At 52.6% G+C, this 15,836-nt stretch overlaps 2 protein-coding genes across 2 annotated transcripts; both read right to left on the bottom strand.

Annotated features, from left to right (window-relative positions):
* Window positions 1-694: 694 nt before the first annotated feature.
* Window positions 695-5,058, bottom strand: SUCNR1 (succinate receptor 1). Its single transcript, XM_082055443.1, has 2 exons — window positions 4,605-5,058; window positions 695-2,710 (listed from the first exon to the last, which is right to left on the bottom strand). The coding sequence occupies exons 1-2, from the start codon at window positions 4,722-4,724 to the stop codon at window positions 1,760-1,762; spliced, it is 1,071 nt and encodes a 356-aa protein (XP_081911569.1). The 5' UTR covers window positions 4,725-5,058; the 3' UTR covers window positions 695-1,759.
* Window positions 5,059-5,256: 198 nt separating this feature from the next.
* Window positions 5,257-12,871, bottom strand: AADAC (arylacetamide deacetylase). Its single transcript, XM_082056164.1, has 5 exons — window positions 12,355-12,871; window positions 8,584-8,806; window positions 8,306-8,375; window positions 7,781-7,952; window positions 5,257-6,664 (listed from the first exon to the last, which is right to left on the bottom strand). Exons 1-5 carry the CDS (start codon window positions 12,490-12,492, stop codon window positions 6,056-6,058), a joined length of 1,212 nt encoding a protein of 403 aa, XP_081912290.1. The 5' UTR covers window positions 12,493-12,871; the 3' UTR covers window positions 5,257-6,055.
* Window positions 12,872-15,836: the final 2,965 nt, after the last annotated feature.

Genomic DNA, 15,836 nt, shown 5'->3' with positions numbered 1-15,836 from the left:
TCTTGTGCCCCACATAAGCCCATTCACAAGAAGCCACTGAACTGATACAGGAAAGACCCAAATCGCTACAGTTTTAGAAAACAAACATTTCTTTGAAAACTCCTGTTCTGTCCACTGCAAAGAGCAGAGCTGAGTCTACTGAAGGTGTTTCAGCCTAATACTTATTGCTGAATGGTGCTTTACCCAGAAGAAAATTCCTCTTTAATGTGCTAAGACTCCAACTTTAAGAAGGGAATATTCACCTGGCATGTCACACCCAGCCGAACTACTGCCTCTGGGTGCCACGTGCAATGGTCCTTACCAGCCCAGGGGGACTGATAATGGACACTCAAGTGCAGCCTTATCTGCCCCAGGCCACGCTGCCACAACCCGTGATGGATCTGTTTTCCACCACCGCCAGAGCGCTTTAGCGATTTATGGGTAAAGATTTGTTACAAAGCAAACAGAAGGAAGAAAATATGGGTTACGCACATTTTGCTGGGGGTGCAGGACCAGCCCCCCGGGAGCCGCAGTGGACACTCGCGGAGGTGACAGCAGAGTGTCCCACAGCCCGCTTCACCCTCAGACTGAGCCCCGTGCCAGCTTCTGCTCACGGGCTCCTAGGGCCTGACTGTAACAGGAAAAACATTCAATAGCATCTAAAACAAAACATTCAACAAAAAAGGAGGTTTAAAAAAAACCCCAAACCCACACAAACAAGGATGCACAGTTTATTATAAGGCACGTATCAGCAAAACATCAAACTTATTGCAGCTGAACAGCAGGACAGAGCAGAACTGAAGCCCTCCCCTCACCCTGCCTGCAAGGATGTTAGGCACAGAACCGGCTCCTCGTTAGCTCCTGTTTCATTACCGGAACTCTTAATGAAGTTCTAACCGTGAGGTCCAAATCCTGCTTCGAGCTACACATTCTGCTCACGCTTACAGATAAGTAAATCCACTCTTTGCAAAGTGGAAACACCAGTACAAGCTTGTGCAGCTGTCCCGGGGATGTACAAGGGCAAATCTCAGCCAAGAACTAAACCGATAGGTTTTCTTGTTTTTACTTCTGCAAGCTGAATCCAGCTTTGCTATCAAAGTGTGAGACCTCGTGTGCTCGCACCCACACACCTTGCCCGGCTCAGGGCTTCCACGAAACACCTGCAGAGCAGCCAAACATCGCAGCTCTCTGCACCGCCCGCACTCGGGCACACAGCCCCAGCCCCGCCGGCCGTGCCCCCCCGTGCCGCAGCCCGGGCGCCAGCCCTCGCCAAGGCAGCTGCGAACGTCACTTGTCCCAGTTCCTCACTGCGAAAACCAAACCTCCCGGGAGACACAGGCTGCAAACGCTCCTACAAAGACAACTCAGCCTCCATCCCCGGACTGTGCTGACCACGCGAATTAGCGCCCCTGGCACACTGATCCCAGCCCAGGCCTGGCCCAGGATCAAGTTCAGGCTCACAAAGAAGAGCAGCACATTTTCCCTTTAAGAACTACCACGACGACCCTGTATTTACAAGGTGAAGAGGCTGCAGCACATCCTGCCACGAGAGCAGCGTTTCCTGCGGCACGGCGTGAGCAGCGCTGCTGCGGTGCTGGAGCCAGATTAGCAGGAGGCTTCCTGTGCGATAAGGAAAGCGCATTTAGAGGAACACAATCGGCTCACACACATGCTATAGCATAAGCAAGGTTATTTAAAAACTGGCACTGCACATGAGTGAATGCTCTCCCCGAGGGAGTTTCCTCCCCCCATCTCCACTACGAGAGGTCTCCTCGCTCCTTCACTCGCTGGTGGTCGTCACCCTGCTCCAGAGCTGCCTGACTTTTGCCATCAGCATCTCCCGGAAGTGGTCGCCCATTAAGAAATAAAAAACAGGGTTGATGGCACTATTGAGGAAGGCGATGGGTCTGGTGACGATGTAGACGGCGCTGACGACGTCCTGCGTGCACGCGGACACGTTCAGGGCTGGCACTCGGGAGGCGAGCCGCACGTTGCGCATGACGTGGTAGGGGGTGAAGAGCAAGGAGAAGATCGCCACGGTGAGGACGACTAAAGTCAGAGGCTTCTCGAGCGTCAGGAGGGAACTGTGCTGCTCACTCCTGTTTTTGAGAAAAAGAACCATCTTCACGTAGAAGCAGCACATGATCACAAGAGGGATGAGGAACCCGAAGACAGTCAGAAACATGCTATAGATGAGGCTTTTTGTGGGGTCTCCAGAGCTTGCGTAATCAAGGCACTTGTAGTTATTGGCAGGTGTTTTAGGCTCCAGGAAAAACACCAAGGGCAGGAGCTCCAGAATCACCCCAACCCATATGGCAGCAGACGCGATAAGGGCCGATTTCCTCTTCTGTAGGACGTGTTCTCTGAAAGGGTATTTGATGAGCATGTATCGGTCAATGCTGATGGCAGTGAGGAAAAGGATGCTGCTGTACAGGTTCGCATGCAGCAGGAACCTGTTGCTGTAACACCAGATGCTCTCTTTCACCCATTGTTCTCTGGAGTAGCTGTTCACAAGTATTGGAAGAGTACACAGAAATAATAAATCTGATAATGATAAATTGAACAGGTAGATATTGCCGCTTTTCCAGTTTTTCAGGCAGAAGATATAGCCAAACACAACAATGGTGTTTCCAATGAAGCCTAAAATGAACTCAAGGCTGTACATGGTGGAAAGATAATACTTCTCTAGGGCTCTGATCATGAGCGAACAGCCGCCTGTCTCATTCACAGCCTGGAAAGTAAACAACACGAACACCAGAAATCAGTAAAAGATCATTGCATGGCTGCTTCTATATCGTTGCTGTAACAGGTGAATATAGCATCCTGTTTCCTTACAGCTTCTATGGCAAGTGGAGACCTGAACTTGCAGAACGTCCCTTATCCACTCAAGATTTCTACTTTCAGCTATTGACCAGAGCTACGGAGCAGGATGAAAACGCGCACGAGCAAAAGCCCGTGTGAGGAGCTGGAAGTGAGAACGTCCCCTGCAGGCACCTGCCCTGGTGTGCCCGCTGCGCCCAGCGAAACCGCCTGTCACCGCCAAACCGCCTGTCACCGCCAAACCGCCTGTCACCGCCAAACCGCCTGTCACCGCCTCGGCACAGCCCTCGCCGGAGCCACCGCCCCCCGTCAGCCGAGCCACCCCTGCTCCCCCGCTCACCGCCAACGCAGAAGTCCCTGTCTGGACTGACAAAGGATGAGCTCATGAGCAGCAATACGGTCACGCTGTGACAGTGTTACACAGAATTCATCGTGAGGCCAGGAAATAAGGCATTTATTAACTTAACCGAAGCTCATCGTGCGCTTTGCGTGGTTTTTCTGGTAAGCCAGTACCAGAACTGCAGGGGAAGCACCGCGAGGAGGAAGCACACATGGGGCATTCCTGCTCCTGCACCGTCCAGCTCCTGCAAAAAGCCCTTTAAGAAGGAAGATTCAGCTATGACTGACTAGTCCTCTTTGATATAAAAGTGGCTGTAGTTAAGCGGACACACAGTCAAGTTCAAGATAAAACACCTTTGAAGCCAAATGCACAAACTTTAAGTCACTTTTCAGTTGCTGTGAAGTGGGACCCCTGTGTGATTTACTCACAGAGGGGGGACAATTCGGGGCTGTTTGCGGCCGGGAGAGCTGCCGGCACCACCGCACCCTCCTGCTCCGCTCTTGCCTTTGCTTTTGGCTCCAAAGACCTGCTTTCGGCTTGGAACGAAGTAGCACAACCACTATTCTTAAAGGAGCAAAGCTTTCTAGCAAGCTGAACCGAGTGTGAGCTTGCCTGAGGACAAATTCTTGCTTTCTTTCTAAAGGCGGGTTAACAAAAAATTGCTTTCATGTTACAGGGGAAGAAACAGGGAAGGATGTCAAGTGTTCCCTCCCGTCCCTCCTCAGCAAACACTCACATACCCACCTGCGGGGGAACCCAAGGACAGCAGCTCTCAGCAAGAGCCGCTGGGTGAAACATCAGCAGAACCATCAGAAAGCAGGGGAAAAGAAAACGTTAGAAAAATGGGACATGGATTAAAGCTGAAATCAAGCTAAGTCGAAGCTCTGAAAGAACAGCAACACGACGGCCGCAAAATCTACAGAAAACAGTCTTTGCAAATGATGTAATTGTTGTCAGTATTTTCAGAGTTGGTCTGGTGACTAGAATTCATCAAAAGGTCTCTGCTCTCAAAGAACTGCATTTTGTTTTAAAGGTAGATCACGAGGCAGAATAAAGTACCGCATATACCAAACTCTCTCCAGTTACATCCAGCAAATATCTGCACTGATACCGCGTCCTGCAGGAAACGTTACACAGCAGAGAACGGTCACCTGGCCAGAACAACCTCCCACGCAGCCCCCAACCCTGGCTGTCCAGGAGAACTCAACGCTCCGCTGAGACTTCAATTCTAGAAAACATTGCACTAACATTAGACCTTTAAATATGAAGAATAATTGAAAAATTACTGTCCTGGCAGATACATTGATTTAGGCAGCTGTTAGAAGAAGACTGAGTAATCGATTTTAAAGCAAGCAGCAAGGGTAAGACAACGTTCAGCAATGGTGTCACTAGAGGAAGAGCGGAGTGTCCTCGAGCAGTGGGGTCTGACAGCGGCTCTCGGGGGACAGGGACGGGGACACCTTACCATAGCCAGGGCCACACGCTGCTGCTTCGCACCGCTGGACCTCGCCGTGGGGACAGCGCGGGGACCCCGGTGAGCAGCACCACGTCCCCGTGCCGCCTCATTTGCATATGATTCAATCATTAACGAGTTGTTTGGCTGAGCAGGACTCGGGGGCAGTTTTCACAGGAGGAAGGTGCTGCAGAACATGTGCAGCCGGGGGGAGAAGCAAACAACCACTTCCCCTTTGCAGGAACCCGCCCAGCAGGATGGACGGACAGACGGGCTGCAGCTCTGCAGGACCCACGGCCGCCTCTGATGAGGGATTTTCCCCAAATGCTCCTCTCTGGAGTTGTGTCCGTCCCGGCGAGCCCGGGTCGGTCCCCGCTCCCCGCCTGGCAGCGCCGTGCACGGCGCTCGCAGGGGTCAGAGCTCTCCAGAGCACCGAGCGCAACCCTACAAGAGCGTCAGAAGGACGGAGGCGCCTTTGGAACGGCTGGATCTCCCGTGCGTGTCCCAGAGGAGCCCAGGTGGGCGGCCGGGCGCTCGGGCGCACCGGGCTGCGGGACAGCGCGTCCTGGGGAGCCGCGGAGCCCCAGCGCACCTCACCAGGAGTTTCAGTTTGAAAAATTCACATGTAAAACTGCTACACAACTTTAGGGATAATTAGAACACATGATACATAACTTATTTAATGAGTAGAGCATAAAACATACAGCAGTACCATTGTAAGGCTAGGACCTTCACAGCTGTCTGTTATCTGATCAATATCCAGTGCTGTTTTGTTACACTATTTCCTTCTAACACAGAGATTAAAGAAAGTGATAACCAAGTAAAACAGAAACCAAACCACACAGACACAAACAAAGCCAAACAAACCAACCACCAAAAAACCCAGAACAACAAAACAATGTTTGCACTGTGTTGCAGCATCCCATTTGGTTTTCAACCGCTTCCCTCCAACCATGCTCGAGAAACAACAGCTCAAGCCCAGCAGCCGATCGAAGTGTCACACAAGTCGCCTTTTGCTTCACGAGTGCGGGTCCCCGTGCCCCCGCGCCCCACGGCAGCGGCGGGGCCGTGCCGGTGTGTCCTGGGGGACAGGGAGCGCACCAAGGGGCACCGGGAGCGAGCGCCACCGAGCATGTGACAGCGACAGCGCTGCCCGTTTGCACAAGACAGGGAGAGGACATTGCGACAGGGAGAAACACGAAGTGACACCGGCCGTGGGGTCCCACGGGCTGTGCCAGCGGGGGCTCGGGGGGCCAGGGCAGCCCTGGTGGGGCTCCCAGCTCAGAGGACAGCACTGGGGGATTAGTGAGAGTCAGCCTGATTTTCCTGCCAGAGAAGAGAAGAAACGCTGCGATCCGGACACTGCAGAGCAGCACAATGAAGATGGCAATCACATAAAGCTCACGCGGCTCCTGCGCCCCCCACCTGGGGAGCATGAGCCCGGCCGGAGCAACATCCTCAGCTCACAAGTTCTCATTTAACCACTGGATGTAGTTGTTGGTCAGCCGGTGCCCGACAGCTAACTCAGCAAAACCCGAGACAAACATCATGGACCCGTGGAAGGCGTCCCGGGCGTGATAGTGCGTGACGGGCACGCCGGCGGCCCGCAGGCGCCCCACGTACATGAGCCCGTCGTCGCGCAGGACGTCGTGCTGGCAGGTGAGGACGTAGGTGCGGGGCAGGCGGCGCAGCCGCGCGTCGGGGACCAGCAGCGGGGCCGCCCGCGCGTCCAGGAACCCCGGGAAGCGCCGCGCCAGCTCCGGGCTGCCCGCGCGGGGCCCCGCGTACGCGTGGCCGCGCCGCATCTCCTCGGGCAGCAGGCTGCTCCAGTTCACCAGCTGGAACAAGTGGCCGGACTCGGGCGGGACGTGCCTGTTGGAGGCCATCGCCTCCCGCAGCGCCGGGTCCGACGTGAAGTACTCGCTCCAGAACCTGACCATCAGCGACTTGGGCAGGATGGGCTTCTCGGCGTTGTCTCGGTAAGACGGCAAATCCAGGTCGAGGGTTTGAAGAGCCGGGTAAATCAGTGCCTGAGCTTTGAGTTTAGTTTCGACTTCAGGGTCCTCTAACAGCTGCAACAGAAAATATAAATAATTACAGGAAGTCACTTAAAACGTGTTGGTTCTCTCGCACTGACAGAAGATCTTAAACGTAAGGAATTAACACACACATTTTTACAACATAAGCAAAATAAGATTATCAGTAAACCAGAACAGGTTAATTTAAAGAAATTCTAAAATTCATGCGCAGGTCACCTAAAACAGTACGTTACGTTAAAAATTCTCAAACATCAAATATAAGCTAATGTTATTTCTTATACTGAAGAATAAAAATGTTTGGGAAATATTCTTTTTGAAGCATCAGCGCTTTCCAAAGTAGTGAAAATGCTTTTCTGTAACTATAGAAAACTTCTGTCCTTATAGCTTCAAAATTGCAGGTTTCTGAGGCTCCTTTAGTATTTCCCACAATTTAAAGCTTACCAGTCTCTTTCGTTTTTCTAACCTTGAAGTGTTAGAACTCAAACAACTACAATTCTGTGCATTTCAGACATGTGAAAAACAAAACATGATGAGCTGAACACCAGTGTCTCCTGTATGTCGTCCTTTTTCCCTCTTCACTACTGAATTTCCACCTTCTCCCTCGTCGTCTGCCATCAGCGTCCACAGCAAGTTCACACCCTGTCCCAGTGACGTTCATGGCAACTCCAATGGCTCCTCGAGAGAGCCACGGCACACTGACTTCATTTAATAAACCTGGGAAGTGCCAAAGGCACCGAAACCGTGAGTGAGCAAATGACACTGGAGCACTTAACCTTGTTGGTTTTTTCCTCTCTTCTAGTTACATTATATGAGTCAAATTTCTAAAATTCCCTTTTCAAACAACACAACCTTAACCAGCCAAAATGTGCTTAAGGACAGAGTGATAAATGCCCTAATTACAGGGCAGAGAGCCTCTTTTTCAGGTGTAAAGGTTTGGAGGACATCGCAGCAAAGCTGCTCTGATGCCACCCAATGGCTCAAGTGAACGATTTCCCTGGGAACCCTGTGGACATCCCTCCTGCACCAGCAGAACTGGAAGGTGTATTGCTTTGAGCAGAGGTTTTTGTTCGTCTTTTGTAACTGCCCAAGAAATGACAACTTTTTCCTTGAGCTAGAACACCAGCTTTGTCTTGTTTTGTGTTTCCTCACCTGTTGCGCCACGGCTGCAGCCAGGTTGCCGCCCGCGCTGTCTCCCGCAACGCAGACCCGCGCGGGGTCCACCCCGTACTGCGACAGGACGCGGCTCTGCAGGAAGAACTTGGTCACCGAATACACATCTTCAAACTGAACAGGAAAGCGGTATTTGGGTGCCAGCCTGTAACTGTTAGAGCAGGCAGAAGCGTGTTACTTCTTGCTGTCAATAAAGAGAAAGGTTTGCTAACATCTGCCCTGGTTGGTGAATGTTTGTAATTTTCTGTGCCCAGAGAAACAGGAATTATCTGTCTATCCTGGAGGATCAAATACTTTACTATAATACCCACCCAACTTCATAAAGCAATTTCTGAAATAACCACCAACCACAATTCCCCACTGCAACCTTGACAGCTGTTGTTTACTAATACTGAGAGCCAGCAGGAAAGCACATAATAAAAAAATGATGTTTCAAAATCAGGTTAATTGAAATAGATTAATCTATTCCAAACCCTCGTCCCGTCTAGAAGGAGAATCTCTTACTTGACTGACACCACGACAGCATTTAAGACGGTGGAAGTCCACCTTGCCAGATGGTCATAGGGTTTCATGCCTGAAATGAGATGAGTCGCTCAGAACACGCTCAGGTGCGTTTGAGAACAGAGATGTGTGCAGCAGCACGGTCCTCTTTGAAGAAGCTTCCAGGTGACTTCCCCAAAGCCTCCCCCAGTTTGAACTGGTGAAATACCAGTTCCCGGACCCTCCCCGCCGCAGCTCCCAGGAGCACGAGGCAGCGCCGACCCGGGGCGGTGAGACCTCACCTGCCTGGCCCAGGCACCATCCTCCCCCGTGGAAGTAAACCACGGCCCTCCGCAGCCCCTCCGGCGCCCTCCTGGGCAGGTACAGACGGACGGACACGTTGCTGAACTCTGTGTCCATCACAGTGACGTTCTCATCGGACGTGGGTTCGACGTAGTTGGCAACTGTCATCAGCATCATGGCATCCATGAAGTGCATCAGCCCCAGCCAGTCGGCGACCTCCACCTACAGCCGGCGACACGGAGAGCAGCCTTTAAACACAGCCCGGCCCACCGACAGAGACCACACGGCCAACTAACGGAGCCGTTACACGTCAACCCGGAGAAATTAAACAGAGCTGGACTGTGGTAAAGTAGCACAAAGATACTTCTGCCTTTTTAATGTCTCAAAGTAAAGAAAATGTTTCCTTTTGATAATGTAAGCGTGCTCATCTCTAAACGATGCTCTTTGCCTACTAGGATGGAACTGATGATCAAACGCTATTGTGCAGTTGGAAGTCAAATTGCTTTGTTCTTGTCTTTGTGCCACTGGTGTCCTTGGCATCCTGAAAGTACTGACTGTATTTGCTTCTGGAGCTCCGACCCTGCTCCCTTTGCTTTTTGTATCTTTTATTTTAGGTCAACCATTCAATCATCTTCCACATATAGTGTATTTTTCCAGCAGTTAGAAGAAAATACAGCTGAGGCCTTTCTGCCAACACTGAGTAGTGGCTGCCACCGTGTGCCAGAGGCGGGTGTGCCAGGCTCGGCGCCGGCGGTGCCGGGAGCTCTGCCCGGCACTGCGCTCCGCAATGGAGACCAACGGGCAGTAACCGGCAACGCTGCGCAGAGGAACACACGGGTCCTTGTCATAGCCGATAAAGACAAATACGTACACAAGCCAAAACTGCGTATTTTGATCCCCAGTGATTATGCAGTTTACATAAATGTTTCTCAGCTGTTGTGTTTTCCCTGAGGATTAGCATCTTGAAAAAATAAATATATAGGTCAAAGTGAGTCCTGCTGTAATTCCACTGAGCTTGTGCAAGTCCCCCGTGCTGGGAGGAGTTCCCCCAGCTCCAGGACTGAGGCTTTTCAATGCTCCCAGGGCTGGTTTGTCCACGAGTGGACACTCTGCAGTGGAAAACCACTGCTGCTGCTTGCGGTTTCAAGGCCATTATCATATGAAACCAAAAGAAAACCAAACTCTCATCTGAAAAGTCTCATTGTCCCCCAACTGAGATCACTGCGTGTTACAGGATAAGACACACATGGCCGCTTGTGAGCGGGGACGTAAGGGCTCAAATCCTCGGGGCAGGGACGGGGGACGCTTTGGGAGGATTTCACAGAACTGCAGCCAGGGGTACACCCAGCTAGGAAGAAATGTTGTACTGCATTTTATACTTTCTTCCTGCGTTTTATCTTGGACTGTGCATATGGTACTTCCTGAAAATACACGCGGAATTTTGTGCTTAAGCACTGCAGAAACCGGCCAGTTTATTTTTCTAGCTGGGGCTGTTCTCCAGCTAGAGAGCATATAGACTGGAGATGCCGTAACATAAACAGCGAATGGAGACATTCCCGCCCCGCTCTGCACGGCGCTGGGTACGCCGGGCTCCAGCACGGCCCGGCCGGACCGGGACCACCGCACCCCTGGCTAATCGGGGCCAGACCCGACCTCCGCGGGCCCCCAGAGCCCCTCAGCACAGCCCTGAGCACAGCCTGGGACCAGCACAGGCTTTGTTCAAACCATTTCCTCATCCGGGCCAGGAAACCCCAAACGAGAGGAAATCTGGCACAACGCGGCTCAGAAGCTGGAGAGCTCCCCAGGAGCTACTGAAGCGAAGATGATGGGGGAGGATGGAGATCTGCCATTTCAAGGCTTGCGTTCATGTTGCTCTGGGAGCTTGAAGAGAAGACCCTCCTGGCCAGGAGTGTCTGGCAGGGACTGTATTATTGCCTCTTTTTCAAACCAACCTCAGGGAGTCAGAAAGACTAAAATAAGGTCCCCTCTGCACATCCAGCCCTACTATTAAGCAATTAGAGTTGTTGCCCAACAACCGGATGGCTGTCCAGAACGTATTGAGGACACTTTAGAACCAGGTCAAGTGTCATTTGCAGCCGTGCAGGTCCCGGGAGGCTGTCTGCACCAGAGTCCCCGAGGATCTCTGTTCTGCAGGAGTCAAACGCGCTCGCCCTGCGCTCGGGCCGAGTCAGCCAGAGCCAGCGCTCCATGCAGAACAAGAACACGCCACCCTCCAGCTCGGACACAAACCGCTCCTGCCTGCTGGAGGCTGTGGGCCTGACCGAGGGAGCAGACACGCGGCGCTCGTGGGCGGCGGACGCGTCCCTCCTGGCAGGCTGCCCCGAAGGGGCTGACGGGAGCAGCGGGGCAGCTACACTTGCTTTCTCACCCCTTCCTCAGCTCCCACCATTCAGACCTCAAGCCACGAGATCAAAATCAAGGAAGCGGCAAAAGGTCCGTGAGTAAGCGCACACGCTCCCCAAAGCATCACCCCCTCCCGATTGCACAGACTGCACAGGAGCTCTGCACCACAGACAGGCTGGCTGACCCACAGCAGCTTCTAGATACCATCCAGAAAGGGGATGCTTAGGAGACATCCCAAGAGAGCATGCACCCTTGCCGCCACCAGAAAAAGCATAAAAGAGGTGGCTCTTGCAGACTTCTGAAAATCATACCCGTCACACTTTAACTGAAATGATAGAAAGGCCAAAATCCCAAGTACTTGGGAGCAAACAGCCCAGGTGTTCATGCATCCCTCGATCAAAGCCAGAAACCTCTCTCCTGGCTTAGACCCTCCTTTCCATATATTTTATGCTGGGAAAAGAAAAGGCAGTCCCAAAATGGTGGTAGCACCCAGAAAGACTCCCGCGCCACCCAGTCCCCTCCTCCCCCAGACCTTCCTCTCCGACCTTGTTTCTGCATTGTGGTTACGCTGCTGCAGCCACCATTGCAAAGCACAGGCTGGATTTAAACGAGCTCCCAGTTTAATGTACGTAAGAGGTAGGAGCTACAGCACCGTCACTTACGCATGGTGTGCAGCCTCGCAGATTCTTTACATATGTTTGAAATGGCTGTATAACATGACTGAAATGGAGCAGAAGCTGGGAATGTAGTATATACAAAAATAGCATGGAAAGACATAAGGACCGTGTTGTCAGTAAATATTGCCACAGAACTGCAGACAGGCTGTAATAGCCCTGCCTCTCCAGACTGCGACATACGGCTCTGCGCTGCTTCGCAAGATTACAGTGATATTAAGAAACCAAGTTATACATACATATAGCTTAATTTCTACACGTCCTAGCATTATCACCCCTCTAATTAGTTCTCTGTAGTTTTTAGGCTCATTCTGTCAGTAGTTTTCTATGAAACCACAAAAATCAACAATATCTTAAAAGCGCTCCAGACTTCTCTGAGAGCCAATACAACACTTCTAAGGAAGAGACTGAGACCCGTGTTCCGAGAAACAGGAAGAACTGAAGGAGCGGAGCTTCAGCTGCAAAGGATCGCAAAGCAAAACAAACTTGTTTGCACTTATCTATCCACATTCACACTGCACAGCCCATTTTCAGTCATTCTGCATGTGTTTTTTCCAAGGTTGCACAATTAAATATTTCCCAAGTATTTTTATAGCCGTAGTTACATAGTTATGCAGTTACAAGTTTAAAGCTTCGTTTCAGATGCTGGCTCCCCGCTGAGTCTATCACCCCATCCACAAAGCGGGTCCGTGTGGCGGCGCCCGCGCCCGGCAGCCCCGCGGCCCCACTCACCAGGCGCAGGCTGGCTCGGAAGGCGGCCGAGAGCAGCATCACCCGCCAGGGCTGCTCGAAGTCGGGGGGCAGGGGGGTGTAGGCGCTGTAGGCCAGCAGGGCCGCGGCCAGGCACAGGCACAGCAGCCGCGTCCCCATCGCGCCGCTCCGCGCCGGGCGCCCGCCGATCTGAGCGGCCACACGCCAGCACACGCGGGGCAAAGTTAATCCCCGGTTGTGTTTGGGTCCCGGCCAGGAGATAATTTCTCATCGGATCAGCCGGGGCAGAGGTTACTCTGGCGTGGAGCTCCCCAGAAAACATGCTGCTTCAGCAGGAGCTGAGCGAGCCGACACCTCCACCGCAGAGCAAACACCCAGGCTGCCGCCCCCCCGCACCCGGAGGGCTCGGGAGGGAAGAGGCGGCGGAGAAATAAAGAACAGAACGTGAGCCGTGACCCCAGGGCTGCCACAAGGTGCCACTCGAATGCAAGAAGATGATTCTGAGTATCCAGGAGCTGTTAGACGCTCCCTCATAACGCAGCCGTTCAAACGCAGCCCAGCTCAGAGACACCCAAGGGGATCAGGAAACAGCGGCGCAACACCCACTGTCATTCTCGGGCACCTCCTGCCATGTGAAAAGTGAACCCTTTGTCTTTTACCAACCGGCCAAATCTGTTGTGCAATAACGGCTTTGACAGAAAGGTTAATAATCCTTTACAGGGCTTCTGGTTAATATTTGAAAGATCAGGTTTAATTCCACTGTTTTCAGGATTAAGAGGTTTCTATGCAACTCCCAGAGACGAATGCTTCTGCACAGGGTGGACTCAGAAATGGGCGATAACAACAAGTCCACGTAGGAAACTCCACAAGCACACACACGCATGGAGAGGGAGGGGCGAAAAGAACCCCAGCACCAAGAGCCCTGCTCTAGACAGAAACTCAAAAGGTAAAAAGCTCTATTAAAGTTTTAGTTCTTTCTTTTGCTGAAGTCTCATGAAGCGCAAAGCAGCACCACACTGGTCCTCTGACACTGAGCAGCCCCTGCGGACAGAGCATCCTTTGGGGACAGAGCACCCTTTGGGGACCAGAGAGCACCCGGCATCACTGAACTGTGTCACCAGCCCCAGCGCACAGAAACAGGCGCTTTTAGTCAATCTATCAAAAATTCACTTAACTTCTGGGCATCTCCAAACTGTTCAGGTGTTTTAAAAATCCAGCTGTGCTAGTCCTCCTTGGCCTGGGATGGGACACCCTGTTCTCCCTCATCAGCCCTTCTGCAGCACAACAGCAGCACAACAGCAGCACAACAGCAGCACAACAGCAGCACAACAGCAGCACAACAGCAGCACAACAGCAGCAAGCATTTGCAATGCTGTCCAGCAAGAAAAGTATTGTCTAGCCTAAATGGGAAATAATTGACTATAACCTGGTTGAGACTCAGCCCTAAGTCCAAAAATATAAGACCTAAACAAATGATGGATTAAAGATCGTAGTGCTGGGCACCGGTTGTGCTGGGGGTTCTCCTGGTGCGGACGGCACCCCAGGCAGCCCCGCTGTTAAAGATCGATGTTAATTTGATCCTGTGATGACTACAGTGTTTTTATACATTTGAGAAGGGTCACGTCTTCCCCGGGTACGGAGCAACAGTTCACCAAAATAGCAGCCAAGGGCTGGAAATGGCACCTGGGCTCCACGTCTGAGCAGGTCCCGCACGTCCCTGTCACCCACCTGGGTGGCAAGGGGGGGTCAGGGGACACCGCCACCCCGCACCCCCTGGGGACAGACATGTCGGGCTGGGGACAGACACTTCGGGCTGGGGACAGACACGTCGGGCTGGGGACAGCCAGCTGCCAGTGTCCAACACACCCGGGCAGGGCTCTGGGGCCAGAAGGATGGAAACACGGGTGTTGAAAAGGGACCCAGGGGAAAAAAAATAGCTCCAGGCCTGGGGACAGGTGGTGGCTGGGCAGAAACGTGTCCCAGCCCCAGCGGGAGGAGGACAGCTGTCCCGGCGCCGCCGCCAGCCCCTGCTCGGGGCTATGGCACCGGGACCGAGGAGCCGCAGAAACGCTCCAGTGAGCCGCGCTGGACGCCAAAGGGACGCTGGCACTCCAGTGCAGTATTTTGGGAAAGAGACAGAAAAGCCAGCGGGAGGCAGCACCTCCCTGCCGGAGCTCCCACCAAACAGGGACCAGGGCGCTCAAACCCAGCCAGAAACAACGTCTGCAAGTGCTCCTGTCCCAGCGGGACAAGGAGCAGCCGTGAGCGGCACCCGGACGCTCCCACGACACGGGAAGGGACACAAAGCAGCACTGCAGCCGGTAAACACCCATGGCGGCCCCAGTGAAACAAGCACAGCCTTGTGGAAAGCAGCAAAACCCTCCTGCTTTGTCCTTGAACAGCTGTGGTGGACACACGCTGAGCTGTGGGACGCTCAGCAGCACCCACAGAACACGAAAGCGCTATGGACAAAGCTGAGGCCAAAGCATTCACTGAGGAAAGTGGAACGGCTGCCTGACAGACCACAAACACGGAAAGGAACCATTTGGAAATGCTTTCAGCAAATGACCATTCAGTTCTGTTTACTCAAACATACCTTTGTGTTCGTGAACATACACATTACACACGTATGCGCACAGAAACATATTTAAGGCTGAACTCTGAAATCAGTAACGCTTTGGGATTGCAGAGTCAATGGCCGTGCCGAGCACGACGAGCGGGAGGGATCATTCAAACCACAGGTCGGTACGCTTTCCCAGTTGAGTTGCAATGGCATTTTAGGGGATTAAACTGCTGTTAAAGTTACAGAGTGGCTCTGAAATGTCGTTTCTACAGCAGATAAGAAAAAACCAACATTATGAAAAGCAGGATGTAGTTACTTCTGCTGTTTATCTTTCAAAATAAGCACTTTGAGATGTTTTTGACGAGTATATACAAGACAATATAGAGTTCCCATTTGCTCTGGGTGCAGGGCACTGACTCTTCCCTGCTGCTCCCGATGCCCAGCAAGACCCTGGATGTGGCGCAGCCCCGTTACCCTGAGCTGTGCACGGGCTCAGATCAACGAGTGCGGGGGCTGTCCTGGTGTTATAACCTACAGATTCAGAGATTCATGGTAATCCCAGCCCACACTGATCCAAGGGGTCAGAAGAGCTCTCAAGCCAAGCAAAATGGATCACCGGAGTGGGACTGCAGAACGCTGTGGCCACGGCATCCCTCCAGTGCTGCCGGGACCCTCCAGCGCTGTCCGGACCCTCCAGCGCTGCCCGGACCCTCCTGCTCCTCTCCAAAGCCGCTGCTCTCACTGCCCACACTCCCTTTCTACAAAACTAGGAGAAGAGTTTGGAAAACAAGGACAGGGATCTCCATGTGCTGGAGAGACTCTCTGATGCTGCTGTTAAGCAGCTAAAGCCGCAGTGAACAGGACTATTGGAAAGTAGCCATCTACATTGGATCTAATATTTACTAAAACAAATGTGCAGCAGTATCAGGAATGTCACTGA

This window comes from Streptopelia decaocto (genome assembly GCF_964273445.1).
Source record: "Streptopelia decaocto genome assembly, chromosome: 6".
NCBI lineage: Eukaryota > Metazoa > Chordata > Aves > Columbiformes > Columbidae > Streptopelia > Streptopelia decaocto.
This window is presented reverse-complemented; position numbering and strand designations above follow the sequence as displayed.

Bases quoted from the DNA above. Each gene is read 5' to 3' on its own strand.
- SUCNR1 (XM_082055443.1), bottom strand. From the start codon at position 4,724: ATGATTGAATCATATGCAAATGAGGCGGCACGGGGACGTGGTGCTGCT. The intron at 2,711-4,604 runs GTAAGGTGTCCC...TTTACTTTCCAG, and splicing joins AGCGTGTGGCCCTGGCTATG to GCTGTGAATGAGACAGGCGG.
- AADAC (XM_082056164.1), bottom strand. From the start codon at position 12,492: ATGGGGACGCGGCTGCTGTGCCTGTGCCTGGCCGCGGCCCTGCTGGCC. The intron at 8,807-12,354 runs GTGAGTGGGGCC...CGCCGGCTGTAG, and splicing joins TCCGAGCCAGCCTGCGCCTG to GTGGAGGTCGCCGACTGGCT. The intron at 8,376-8,583 runs GTGAGGTCTCAC...ATCTCATTTCAG, and splicing joins ATGGTGCCTGGGCCAGGCAG to GCATGAAACCCTATGACCAT.